At 42.2% G+C, this 13851-nt stretch overlaps 1 protein-coding gene across 2 annotated transcripts in view; it reads left to right on the top strand.

Moving 5' to 3' along the window:
- camkmt (calmodulin-lysine N-methyltransferase) overlaps positions 1-13851 on the top strand; it is a 375134-nt gene that overhangs the window by 291116 nt on the left and 70167 nt on the right. For both annotated transcript variants that reach the window (XM_060831383.1, XM_060831384.1), the window contains exon 7: positions 12039-12105. In XM_060831383.1, the coding sequence (XP_060687366.1) occupies positions 12039-12105 (67 nt within the window). The remainder of the gene's footprint in view (positions 1-12038; positions 12106-13851) is intronic.

Genomic DNA, 13851 nt, shown 5'->3' on the forward strand with positions numbered 1-13851 from the left:
CACCTCTGAAGAAATACTGGCAACTGCCCAAGAGCATTTATATGGAAATAGTAAGATATTTTTGAACAGCCTTCTGCGAAAATACATTGGATTTACCGCACTATCTGCTAGTACTAAAGAGATGGTTTATGGACTCAGAAGATAATGTTTGGTTTCAAATCTGATAACAGGCTTTTAACATTTTTGCTCCAAGTCAGGGTTTTCCAGTTTGTGCAAGATAGTTAATCTCACTTGGGGTGATAGTGGGAATACGGCAATTAGCCTGCGAACGGGGAGGATGAAACGGCCAGAGAGGGTATATGAATGGGGAGGTTTGACCTTTGCTTTGATACATTCCTCTCTTCCCAACAGCAGTAACATTTTATGATACTGCATGTCTAGCCTTACACATGGAAAACAACCCCTTCGTTAAAACATATGAAAACTGCAGGCATCCATGGGACCATATCTCAAAGGAAATGAATGCCATCCAGAGGAGAGCAAAGAAAATTAAGTGTTTCCTCCTTTTTAAACCTCAGATGCATCCATTTCACTTCTCCACTACCTAGCAGAAATGAAATATGTTGCCATTCGAGTTTATCTGGCATTGAGAACTAAATGACTTGAGATTTCATAAACTAAATATTAGCACCTCAATTCACTTTTCTCTTCTCCATAAGCTTCCAGGACTTCCACCTCAGACTAGAGACGTAGGTAGAAAACTTGAATTAAGTTGACCTTTCATGACTTTTTGATACTTCTGTTGAATCCTCTGTCAAACTTACCCTGGGACCAAGAATGCTCCAGTTATGGCATTCTGTCCAATTAACTGAACTCCCTGATCCTCCTGGATCCTTTCTGCCAAACGCCTTCACGTTTTTCCTGAAGTGTTCAATGGACACAACACTAGTTGTGGCTGAAGCAGTATGCTACAAAGATTCATCATAACTTCCTTGCTCTTATACTCTATGTCTCTGTTCATAAAATACAGGATCACCATTCCATGAGCCTCTGTATGTCCTCTTGCAAGTTCATTGTCCTCTTCCTCATAGTTGATTACACTTAAAAGTCATGTGTATTCTGCAAATTCTTGTATTGTGCCCTATGCAAACAATTCCAAGTTACTTTTATATCATAGAAAGCAATGGCTGTAATTCTAACCTATGAGGAGTATCACTTTAAATATTCCTCCAAGGTGATTTCATAACTAATCTCTGATTCACATTATTTAGTCAATATTGTATCTGTGTCGACACTGTCCCTTTTATTCCCTGGGTTTCAACTTTGCTAGCAACCTATAATGTGCATCTCCAAAGCATTTCTCTCCTCTCTTCCTACTTTTCTTCCTCCTTCTGCTGGAAATATTAGCCAAGCCTTTATTACTTTGAGGTTTAATTTCATTTAATTCTCTACTTCTGACATTGTCAGTCTCCACCATCGAAAAACTACCTCAAGTTCAGATTAGATTAGATTAGATTACTTACAGTGTGGAAACAGGCCCTTCAGCCCAACAAGTCCACACCAACCCGCCGAAGCGCAACCCACCCATACCCCTACATTTACCCCTTACCTAACACTATGGGCAATTTAGCATGGCCAATTCACCTGACCCGCACATCTTTGGATTGTGGGGGGAAACCGGAGCACCTGGAGGAAACCCACGCAGACACGGGGAGAACGTGCAAACTCCACACAGTCAGTCGCCTGAGTCGGGAATTGAACCCGGGTCTCAGGCGCTGTGAGGCAGCAGTGATAACCACTGTGCCACCGTGCCGCCTTTTAACACATATCTTTACTTCGAGACTACAAACTCATCATATAAGTCCTTACCTGACCTGACCCCATAGTGAAATGACTTCTAAAATCCTCTTCTTGCTTCTGTCCCAACATGCTCTGACCCTATCCTAGCTGTGAAATCTACTTTAATCTTCTGTCCCACCGTGCTCTTCCCCTATCCAATGGTGAAATCTACTCTAATCCTCTGTCCCACTGTGCTCTTACCCTACTCTATTGGTGAAATCTATTCTAATCCTCTGTCCTACTGTGCTCTTACCCTATCCTATCTGTGAAATCTACTCTAATTCTCTGTCCCACTGTGCTCTTACCCTATCCTACCTGTGAAATTTACTCAAATCCTCTGTCCCACCATGCTCTTACCCTATCCTATCTGTGAAATCTACTCTAATCCTCCACTTATGCTTACACTCACTGATACTGGATTTTTTTTTGTTCTTCATTCAGTTCTTCTTTCAGCATGGCTAATCATAAAAGGCACGTTTTTCCTGTACTTCCACCTTGCATCACTTGCCAAAACATCCTTAATATATTATCTTTATGCTATCTTCCCATCATTCTTTCTTTCCATGCCTCTTTTGTTCAATATCCAATACTTGTTTTGCACTGTGTGATATTGCTGAATGAGGTGTGCAGAGAAACCTGTCACAAGTCTTTAATTGTGCTTCATATCTAACATTTCAAAATGTTGATACCAGGGATTTCGAGATTGTGGCCATTTCAGAGACATGGCTAGAGGAGGGACAGGAATGCTTGTTGCAGATTTCAGGATTTAGATGTTTTAGTAAGAACAGAGAAGATTGTAAAAGGAGGGGGATGTGGCATTGTTAATCAAGGGTAGTATTTCGGCAAGAAAGTGAGGCCTACAGACGCTGGAGATCAGAGCTGAAAATGTGTTGCTGGAAAAGCGCAGCAGGTCAGGCAGCATCCAAGGAACAGGAAATTCGACGTTTCGGGCATAAGCCCTTCTTCAGGAATGAGGAAAGTGTGTCCAACAGGCTAAGATAAAAGGTAGGGAGGAGGGACTTGGGGGAGGGGCGATGGAGATGTGATAAGTGGAAAGAGGTCAAGGTGAGGGTGATAGTCCAGAGTGGGGTGGGGGCGGAGAGGTCAGGAAGAAGATTGCAGGTTGGGAAGGCGGTGCTGAGTTCGAGGGATTCGACAGCTAAGAGAACATTTGAGGACTCATTCACTGAGGTAGTTTGGGCTGAGGTTAGAAACAGGAAAGGAGGTCACCCTTTTGGGAGCTTTCTATAGGCCTCCAAATTTTTCCAGGGATGTAGAGGAAAGGGTAGCAAAGATGATTCTCGATAGGAGCGAGAGTAACAGGATAGTTCTTATGGGAGTCTTTAACTTCCCCAATATTGACTATGAATACTACAGTTCAAGTAGTTTAGATGGGTCAATTTTTGTTCGTTGTGTGCAGGAGGGTTTCTGACACTGTACATAGGTAGGCCAACAAGGGGTGATGCCATATTGGATTTGGTACTGGGGAATGAACCCAGCCAGATGTTAGATTTGGAGGTACGTGAGCACTTTGGTGATAGTGACCACAATTCTGTTATGTTTACAATAGCAGTGGACAGGGGGAGGTTTATACCACAGAAAGGGGAATAACTGGGGGAAAGGCAATTATGATGTGATTAGGCAAGATTAGAATACATAGAAAGGGGATGGAACGGAAGGGGATGGACACAATTGAAATATAGAGCTTATTCAAGGAACAGCTACTGCAGGTCCTTGATAAGTATATATCTATCAGGCAGAGAGGTAGTTGTCGAGAGAGGGAGCCATGGTTTACTAAAGAAGTTGAAGCTCTTGTCAAGAGGAAGAAGAAGGTTAATGTGAGGATGAGGCGTGAAGGCTCAGTTAGAAGGATTGAAAGTTATAAGTTAACCAGAAAAGATCTAAAGAGAGGGCGAAGAAGAGCCAGGAGGGGACATTAGTAGTTGGCAGATAGGATGAAGGAAACCCCTAAGTCCTTCTATAAGTATATCAGGAATAAAAGAATGACTAGAGTAAGATTAGGGCCAATCAAAGATAGTGGTGAGAAATTGTGTGTGGAATCTGAGGACATGGGGAAGCACTTATTGAATACTATTTGTCAGTATTCACATTGGCAAAAGGCAATGTTAATGAGAATACGGAGATACAGGTACGAGATTAGTTGGATTGTGGTTGACAAAAAAGAGGTTTTGGCAGTTTTAGAAGATCTGAAAATAGATAAGACCCATGGACCAGATGGGATTTATCCTTGGATTCTCTGAGAAGCCAGGGAGGAGATTGCAGAGACATAGAGTCATAGAGATGTACAGCATGGAAAGAGACCCTTCAGTCCAACACGTCCATGCCGACCAGATATCCCAACCCAATCTAGACCCACCTGCCAGCACCCGGCCCATATCCCTCCAAACGCTTCCTATTCATATACCCATCCAACTGCCTCTTAAATGTTACAATTGTACCAGCCTCCACCACTTCCTCTGGCAGCTCATTCCATACACGTACCACCTTCTGAGTGAAAACATTGCCCCTTAGGTCTCCTTTATATCTTTCCCCTCTCACCCTAAACCTATACCCTCTAGTTCTGGACCCCCCAACCCCAGGGAAAAGACATGGCCTATTTACCCTGTCCATGCCCCTCATAATTTTGTAAACCTCTATAAGGTTACCCCTCAGCCTCCGACACACCAGGGAAAACAGCCCCAGCCTGTTCAGCCTCTCCCTATAGCTCACATCCTCCAACCCTGGCAACATTCTTGTAAATCTTTTCTGAACCCTGTCAAGTTTCACAACATCTTTCTAATAGGAAGGAAACCAGGTTGCATGCAATATTCCAGCAGTGGCCTAACCAATGTCCTGTACAGCCACAACATGACTTCCCAACTCCGGTACTCAGTACTCTGACCAATAAAAGAAAGCATATCAAATGCCTTCTTCACTATCCTACCTACCTGCGACTCCACTTTCAAGGAGCTATGAACCTGCGCTCCTAGGTCTCTTTGTTCAGCAACCCTCCCTAGGACCAGACCATTAATCCTGCGAAGGTTTGCTTTCCCTAAGTGCGGCACCTTGCATTTATCTGAATTAAACTCCATCTGCCACTTCTCAGCCCATTGGCCCATCTAGTCAAGATCCTGTTGTAATCTGAGGTAACCTTCTTCACTGTCCACTACACCTCCAATTTTGGTGTCATGTGCAAACTTCCTAACTGTATCTCTTATGCTCGCATCCAAATCATTTATGTAAATGACAAAAAGTCGAGGACCCAGCCCTGATCGTTGTGGCACTCCACTGGTCACAGGCCTCCAGTCTGTTAAACAACCCTCCACCACCACCCTCTGTCTTCTACCTTTGAGCCAGTTCTGTATCCAAATGGCTAGTTCTCCCTGTATTCCGTGAGATCTAACCTTGCTAATCAGTCTCCCATGGGGAACCTTGTCAAATGCCTTACTGAAATCCATATAGATCACATCTACTGCTCTGCCCTCATCAATCCTCTTTGTTATTTCCTCAAAAAACTCAATCAAGTTTGTGAGACATGATTTCCCACGCACAAAGCCATGTTGACTATCCCTAACAGTCCTTGCCCTTCCAAATACATGTACAACCTGTCCCTCAGGATTCGCTCCAACAACTTGCCCACCACCGATGTCAGGCTCACTGGTCTATAGTTCCTTGGCTTGTCCTTACCACCCTTCTTTAACAGTGGCACCACGTTAGCCAACCTCCAGTCTTCCAGCACCTCATCTGTGACTATTGATGATACAAATATCCCAGCAATCACTTGTCTAGCTTCCCACAGAAGTATAGGGTATACCTGATCAGGTCCTGGGGATTTATCCACCTTTACCCATTTCAAGACATCCAGCACTTCCTCCTCTGTTATCTGGACATTTTGCAAAATGTCACCATCTATTTCCCAACAGTCTATATCTTCCATATCCTTTTCCACAGTAAATACGGATGCAAAATACACATTTAGTATCTCCCCAATTTTCTGCGGCTCCACACAAAGGCCACCTTGCTGATCTTTGAGTGGCCCTATTCTCTCCCTAGTTACGCTTTTGTCCTTAATGTATTTGTAAAAACACATTGGATTCTCCATAATTGTATTTGCCAAAGCTATCTCATGTCCCCGTTTTGCCCTCCTGATTTCTCTCTTAAATATACTCCAACTTCCTTTATACTCTTCTAAGGATTCACTTGATCTATCCTGTCTATACCTGACATATGCTTCCTTCTTTTTCATCAGCAAACCCTCAATTTCTTTAGTCATCCAGCATTCCCTATAACTACCAGCCTTTCCTTTCAACCCAACAGGAATATACTTCTGGATTCTTGTTGTCTCATTTCTGAAGGCTTCCCATTTTCCAGCAGTCCCTTTACCTACAAACATCTGCCCCCAATCAGCTTTCGAAAGTTCTTGCCTAATACCGTCAAAATTGGCCCTTCTCCAATTTAGAACTTCAACTTTTAGATCTGGTCTATCCTTTTCCATCATTATTTAAATCTAATAGAATTATGGTCGCTGGCCCCAAAGTGCTCCCCCACTAACACCTCAGTCACCTCCCCTGCCCTTATTTCCCAAGAGTAAGTCAAGTTTGCACCTTCTCTAGTAGATACATCCACATGCTGAATCAGAAAATTGTCTTGTACACACTTAAGAAATTCCACTCCATCTAAACCCTTAACACTGTAGCAGTCCCAGTCTATGTTTGGAAAGTTAAAATCCCGTACCATAACCACCCTATTATTCTTATAGATCGCTGAGATCTCCTTACAAGTTTGTTTCTCAATTTCGCTCTGACTATTAGGGGGTCTATAATACAATCCCAATAAGGTGATCATCCCTTTCTTATTTCTCAGTTCCATCTGAATAACTTCTCTGGATGTATTTCCGGGAATATCCTCCCTCAGCACATCTGTAATGCCATCCCTTATGAAAAATGCCTCCCTTTCTATCCTTCCTGTAGCAGATGTATCCTGGAACATTAAGCTACCAGTCCTGCCTATCCCTGAGCCATGTTTCTGTAATTGCTATGATATCCCAGTCCCATGTTCCTAACCATGCCCTGCGTTCATCTGCCTTCCCTGTTCGGCCCCTTACATTGAAATAAATGCAGTGTAATTTATTAGTCCAACCATGTCCCTGCCTGCCCTGACTCTTTGACTCCCTGGGTTCCACCACGCCATCTTACCAGTTTAAATCCTCCCAAGCAGTTGTAGCAAATTTCCCTGCCACTATATTAGTCCCCTTCCAATTTAGGTGCGATCCGTCCTTCTTGTATAGGTCACTTCTACCCCAAAAGAGATTCCAGTGATCCAAAAATGTGAATCCTTCTTCCATACACCAGCTCCCTCAGCCATGCATTCATCTGCTCTATCCTATTCCTGCCCTCACTAGCTCGTAGCACTGGGAGTAATCCAGATATGACTACCCTTGAGCACCTCCTTTTTAAATTTCTGCGTAGGTCTCTGTAATCTCCCTCCAGCATTTCAACCTTTTCCCTTACTCTGTCGTTGGTTCTAATTTGGACAATGCTGGCTCCTCTTCCCCGTGAGAACATTCTGCACCCTCTCTGAAACATCCTTGATCCTGGCACCAGGGAGACAGCACACCATTCTGCTTTTTCGCTGCTGGCCAGAGAAACATCTGTCTGTACCTCGAACTAGAGAATCCCCTAACACAATTGATCTCTTGGAACCCGACGTACCCCTCGTTGCATTTGAGCCATTCTCCATACCAGAAACTTGGCGGTTCGTGCTACATTCCCCTGAAAATCCATCACCCCCTACATTTTCCAAAACAGCATACCTGTTTGAAAAGGGTATATCCACAAAAGACTCCTGCACTAGCTGCCTATCTCTCTTACCCTTCCTGGAGTTAACCCATCTGAGACTTGCCCCACCCCCCACCCCCTTCCTATAACTGCCATCCATCACATACTGTTGCTGTTACAAATTCCTCATTGCTTCTAACTGTCACTCCATACCAATCCATTCGATCTGATGAGATTCGCAGCCAGCAGCATTTATGGCAGATATAATCTGCAGTAACCCTTAAACTCTCTTTCAACTCCCACATCTGACAAGAAATACATATCACTCTATTAAAGGCCATTTTTGCTCCTTCACAATCTACAGACCCAGAAAATAACACCATCTTATTCCTCTACAAACACAGCTCCAGGTTAAATTAATAGTTATGGCTTATATTTTAAGTTTAATCAAGAGACATATCTCCAAAAACATATAATCATGAAAGAACCTACTCTACTCACTACTGCAGATTCTTTGTAGGTCACACTTAAAATAACAAGTAATTTCTCTGATTCTGTGCTGTGAACTTCGCCCATCAGTTCTTCCAAGATTAGTTGTGAATTTCACTGTTTGATCATTTTCCCAGATGCACTCTGATGTCCAGCGATACACAAATTCAGATATCAAAGGCAGTAATTGTGCAGGTTCTCTCTCTCTCCCCTGCACTGACCTCGCACCATGTGCTTCCTTTGTCTGTTCTTTTCCCTTTTAAAACTGCTGTTGTTTTGACTTTTTTTTTCAAAGTTCCTAAACAATGCAACTGCATATGAAATAGTAATTGCTGCTCCTGCAATTCAAGGAAATCACCTCCAGCACCTAAAATACCTCAAAAAAAGGAGCAGCTGTTACAGCCAGAAATTTTTCTTGTCCTCCATCTTGGATTGCCCAGAATCCTTTAGGACTTTGGCTTTGATCTTTATGTCATCATTGTTGACAGGAGTAGTGCCAGAAGACTGGAGAATAGCAAATATTGTTCCCTTGTTTATGAAGGGAAGTCGGGACAACCTTGGTAATTATAGGGTAGTGAGCCTTATTTCGGTTTTGGGTAAGGTGTTGGAAAAGGTTATAAGAGAGAGGATTTATAATCATCTGGAAAGGAATAATTTGATTAGGTTAGTCAAAACAGTTTTGTGAAGGGCAGCTTGTGCCTCTCTAACATTATTGAATGGGTTATTGAGGGCTGAAGGACCTGTTACATTCTATGTTCTATCCAATCTTTCTTTATAACTCAAACCTTCCATACCCAGCAACATCCTGGTAAATCTCTTCTGAACTCTCTCCATCTTGATAATGTCTTTCCTATAACTGGGCAAGTATAACGGACACAGTATTCCAGAAGACTCCTCACCAATGTCCTGTGGAACCTTAACATTATGTCCAACTCCTGTACCCAAAGGACCCAATGAAGGCAAGCGTGCCAAATGTCTTTTTAACCATCCTCTCAATATGTTATGTAGCTGCACCCCTAAATCCCTCTGTTCTACAACACTAATATAGGCCTTACCATTAATTGTATAAGCCCTACCCTTGTTTGTTGTACAAAATGCAATAACCCCACATTTATCCAGATTGAACGCGATCTACCATTTTTCAGCCCATTGACCCATTTGTTTTTGAAACCTTAGAAAACCTTCTTCACTGTCTCTTAATTACTAATTTTGGTGTCATCTGCAAACTTACTAACCATACTTTCTACATTCTCATCCAAGTCATTCATATAAATGACAAACAAAAGAGGACCCAGAACCAATCCCTGTAGAACACTGCTGGTCACAGGCCTCCAGTCCATAAAGTAACCCTCCACCAATATCCTTGGTCTCCTGCCAAAAAGCCAATTATGTATCCAATTGGCAAGCTCACTGAATCCTGTGTGACTTAACTTTACTAATTGTCGAAGACTTTATTAAAATCCAAACAAAAACATCTACTCCTCTACCATCATCAACCTTTTTGGTAACTTTCTCAAAAAATTTAGTCATGTTTATGAGACATGATTTTCCTCACAAAATCATGCTGACTATCTCTAATCAATTTTTGCCTATCTAAATGTCCATAAATCCTATCATTTTATAACCTCCCAACAATTTACCCACAACCGCAATTAGTCTCGTAGGTCTAATGTTCCTCAGTTTCTCCTTACAACCTTTCTTAAACAAAGGTGCAACATTAGCCACCCTCCAGTCATCAGGCACCTCACCTGTAGTTGATGCAAATATTTTTGCAAGAGGTGTTGTAATTTCCTCCCTTAATTCCCACAACGTAGTGGGATACATTAGATCAGGTCCTGGTGATTTATCCACTTTTATATTTCTAAACCTCCTAAACGTCCTCTTCTGGAATGTGAACTATTTATAAAACACCAAAATTTCTCTGCATTTTCTAGACTTCATTTCTTTCTCCACAGTAAAAACTGACATGAAATATTCATTTAATATCTCTCCCTTCTCCTGGGGTTCAACAGAAAGATGGATATTAGTCCCAAGCAATTGTTTCAAAGGATGTCAGGTAAAAAAATTATTTCTTTCAGGAGAGGATTAATTACACCAATTTTGAAAGAACTGTTGGAATATTGCATGCAATTCTGATCTCCTTCCTATCGGAAAGATGTTGTGAAACTTGAAAAGGTTCAGAAAAGATTTACAAGGATGTTGCCAGGGTTGGAGGATTTGAGCTATAGGGAGAAGCTGAACAGGCTGGGGCTGTTTTCCCTGGAGCATCGGACGCTGAGGGGTGACCTTATACAGGTTTACAAAATTTTGAGGGGCATGGATCGGGTAAATCGACAAAGTCTTTTCCCTGGGGTCGGGGGAGTCCAGAACTAGAGGGCATAGGTTTAGGGTGAGAGGGGAAAGATACAAAAGAGACGTAAGGGGCAACTTTTTCACGCAGAGGGTGGTACATGTATGGAATGAGCTGCCAGAGGATGTAGTGGAGGCTGATACAGTTGCAACATTTAAGAGGCATTTGGATGGGTATGTGAATAGGAAGGGTTTGGAGGGATATGTGCTGGCAGGTGGGACCAGATTGGGTTTGGATATCTGGTCGGCATGGACGGGTTGGACTGAAGGGTCTGTTTCCATGCTGTACATCTCTATGACTGTATGTACCAGAGCGGAAGGAGCCACTTAGGACACAAAATACAATCCAATGTGTTCAGAAGACAGTGTCCAAGGTATGACATCAACTGGCATTTGGATCTGGAAAAGAAGTTGAGTTTAAAAAAAAAAGAAAAAATAAGTTGAGTGATTGTTTCTTAAGTAGGAGTGGGGCAAAGCAGCTAAAGGTGTGTTATGCTGTTGGAGGATGGAAGGGAGACAGTATATTTCAAAGCCTGTCTGCAGCATCATTTTCTCAGTATTTTTTTACTTTTTTCTTTCTTTCCTTCCTTTCACTTTCATCGAGGCCAGAGGAGTGTCAGTGGGTGGGGTGGGGGGCGCAGCTGCAGAATCAGTGGCATGGACCGGGATCCAAGGCAGTGGTGGCTGTGCCCAGAGCCTGGACTCATGTGTGGATTTTGGATTCTTGATGATATTGTTGAGATCGCACCAGCTGTGGAGGCAGGATTTCCTGGGGCATCAGTGTCATCATTGCTGTTCCTGGAGCGGGACTCCTTGAGGACTGGAACACCTTGTAGAGATCTTGCAGAAGCTTTGAAGCCGTGCTTGAGATCCCATTTTGAACAGAGGATGAAGCAGCAGATTGTGGCAACAACACCTTACATTGTATCTTCAAGATACATGTGACAATAAATAAATCCTTCATTCAATCATTCATCATATTTGACTTGGTTAAGGTAAAGAGTGATATAAGAAAGCAGCTAAGTGCATGATCTTGATTTTACTGATAAAGAATCCCATGAGCTCCTTGTCCTTATTGGTGATGGTAGAAGGTTGAGAGATGTGGTTAGGAAAAGAAGTTTCTTCATTCTTTGTGAATATTTGTAGAAAAGTGAATAATTCTGCAAAAGCAAGTAGGGATTTCATTCAGTAGAGCTGGAAAATTTGCAATAACTGAGTAAGAAGCTTTCTAATCAATGAAACTTTCAGAGAAAAGGTGTGAAGGATGATATAAGGAGAGGCGCTAAAAACAAATGACCAGCATGATACTCACATACGGTCTGAGCCACATTGCCATCACAGTAGTTTATGTGGACAGGTGTTAGAAAGTATAAAGGTAGGCAGAGAGGCTTCACTAAGGGGCCAATCACAACTGATGATAAACTCCACAAATTTTCTGAAGAAATCATATTGTACTTAAAACATTGATTCTGTTTCTCCCTCCACAATGGTTGCCAGACCTGCTGAGTTTCTCCAGCACTTCCTTTTATTCCAATTTACAGCATTCACAGTATATTTGCCTTTATTCAAAAATTTTCTATTATAGAAATATTTGTGTCTGACCACTAACTTTGTTTTCAACCTTGATTAAACAACCTTTTACAGATGTTAGTGATATTATTGAAAGAAATAAGAAACATGGACGATTCAGGTCTTCTTCTGTCTCAAGCCGGTAAGAAGTTCCTTATTTCTGTTCCTTTAATGGAAACAATTTGATAGTAATTTTAATATATTTTTAATCTGTAATTTCCATAAAAATGAGCCCATTCTACTACTGCTAGACCACCCAAGATTTATGCAGTAAATTTCTTGCACCATTTTAAAATGATAATAACATTTAACCTGGAATTGCATAAATATATGGAAACAAAAGCAGGGAAACACACTGTGGGTGGCATGGTAGCACAGCAGTTAGCACTGCTGCCTCACAGCGCCAGAGACCCGGGTTTAATTCCTGCCTCAGGCGACTCTCTGTGTGGAGTTTGCACATTCTCCCCGTGTCTGCGTGGGTTTCCTCCGGGTGCCCCGGTTTCCTCCCACAATCCAAAAATGTGCAGGTTAGATGAATTGGCCATGCTAAATTGCCCGTAGTGTTAGGTGAAGGGGTAAATGTAGGGGAATGGGTCTGGGTGAGTTGCTCTTCGGTGGGTCGGTGTGGACTTGTTGGGCCGACGGGCCTGGTTCCACACTCTGAGTAATCTAATCTAAAGAAAAATAGGGATTAGAATGGTGAAAAGAAAATGAGATCAACCAAAATGGAACAATTTGAAAACAAATGTACTTTGTTTTTACCTACCTACAAGAAGTGTGTTTTATAACAGGAAACAGAACATGCTATCAATGATACTTACCTTTTTTTTCTGTAACAGTTAAAGAGGCATTATGATACATTCAGGTGTACTTTCTGCAATTTCAATGAATTGTAAAGGCAAAAGTAATGAGAACACAGAGATTTTGCAGTTTATTTAATTTCATCAGGAATGTAGTTCTACTTGTTTTGTCCAAATCTAAATTATTTTGGTTGAAATGAGCATATTCTTAGACCTTTCTTTTTAATAGAACATAGAACAATACAGCACTGAACAGGCCTTTCAGCTCACGATGTTGTGCCGAGCATTTGTCCTAGCTTAAGCACCTATCCATGTACCTATCCAATTGCCACTTAAAGGTCACCAATGAATCTGACTCTGCCACTCCCACAGGCAGCGCATTCCATGCCCCCACCACTTTCTGGCTAAAGAACCTACCCCTGACATCCCCCCATACCACTCTATCTATTCCCCTGATCATCTTATAAACCTCTATCAAGTCACTCCTCATCCTTCGCCATTCCAATGAGAAACAGCCTAGCACTCTCAACCTATCCTCGTACGACCTATTCTCCATTCCAGGCACATTCTGGTAAATCTCCTCTGCACCCTCTCCAAAGCTCCCACATCTTTCCTAAAGTGAGGTGACCAGAACTGCACACAGTACTCCAAATGTGGCTTTACCAAGGTCTGTACAGCTGCAGCATCACCTCACGACTCTTGAATTCAATCCCTCTACTAAATACCTGAAAAGCATTTGCAATCTCAAATCTGTTCTACAGTATAATTTATAAGCAACTCATTTGCATTTGGGTAAATTGAATATGAACAGTGAGGATTGAAATACTGAATTTTGACCATATTGAGGTGGTGAAGATGAGCTTTTCTAGAGAGCTAAAAAGAAAGCTCACTGAGGGTATGCTCCTGGGTTGATAAATTGATAAGTTCATCCGGACCTGTAACACCCCAGGCTTGACCATTGTACAGAGTTGGCCAATTTCGAGCAGCTTAGTGGGGTTTTAGCAATGGGAACAAGATAGGGGACAACAATGAGGTAATTGCTATTGTGCAGGAGCACCTGCTGGAAAGTGCCAGTGGTGTTGGGTAAA

The sequence above is a fragment of the Hemiscyllium ocellatum genome, chromosome 10, assembly GCF_020745735.1.
Source record: "Hemiscyllium ocellatum isolate sHemOce1 chromosome 10, sHemOce1.pat.X.cur, whole genome shotgun sequence".
NCBI classification, from domain to species: domain Eukaryota; kingdom Metazoa; phylum Chordata; class Chondrichthyes; order Orectolobiformes; family Hemiscylliidae; genus Hemiscyllium; species Hemiscyllium ocellatum.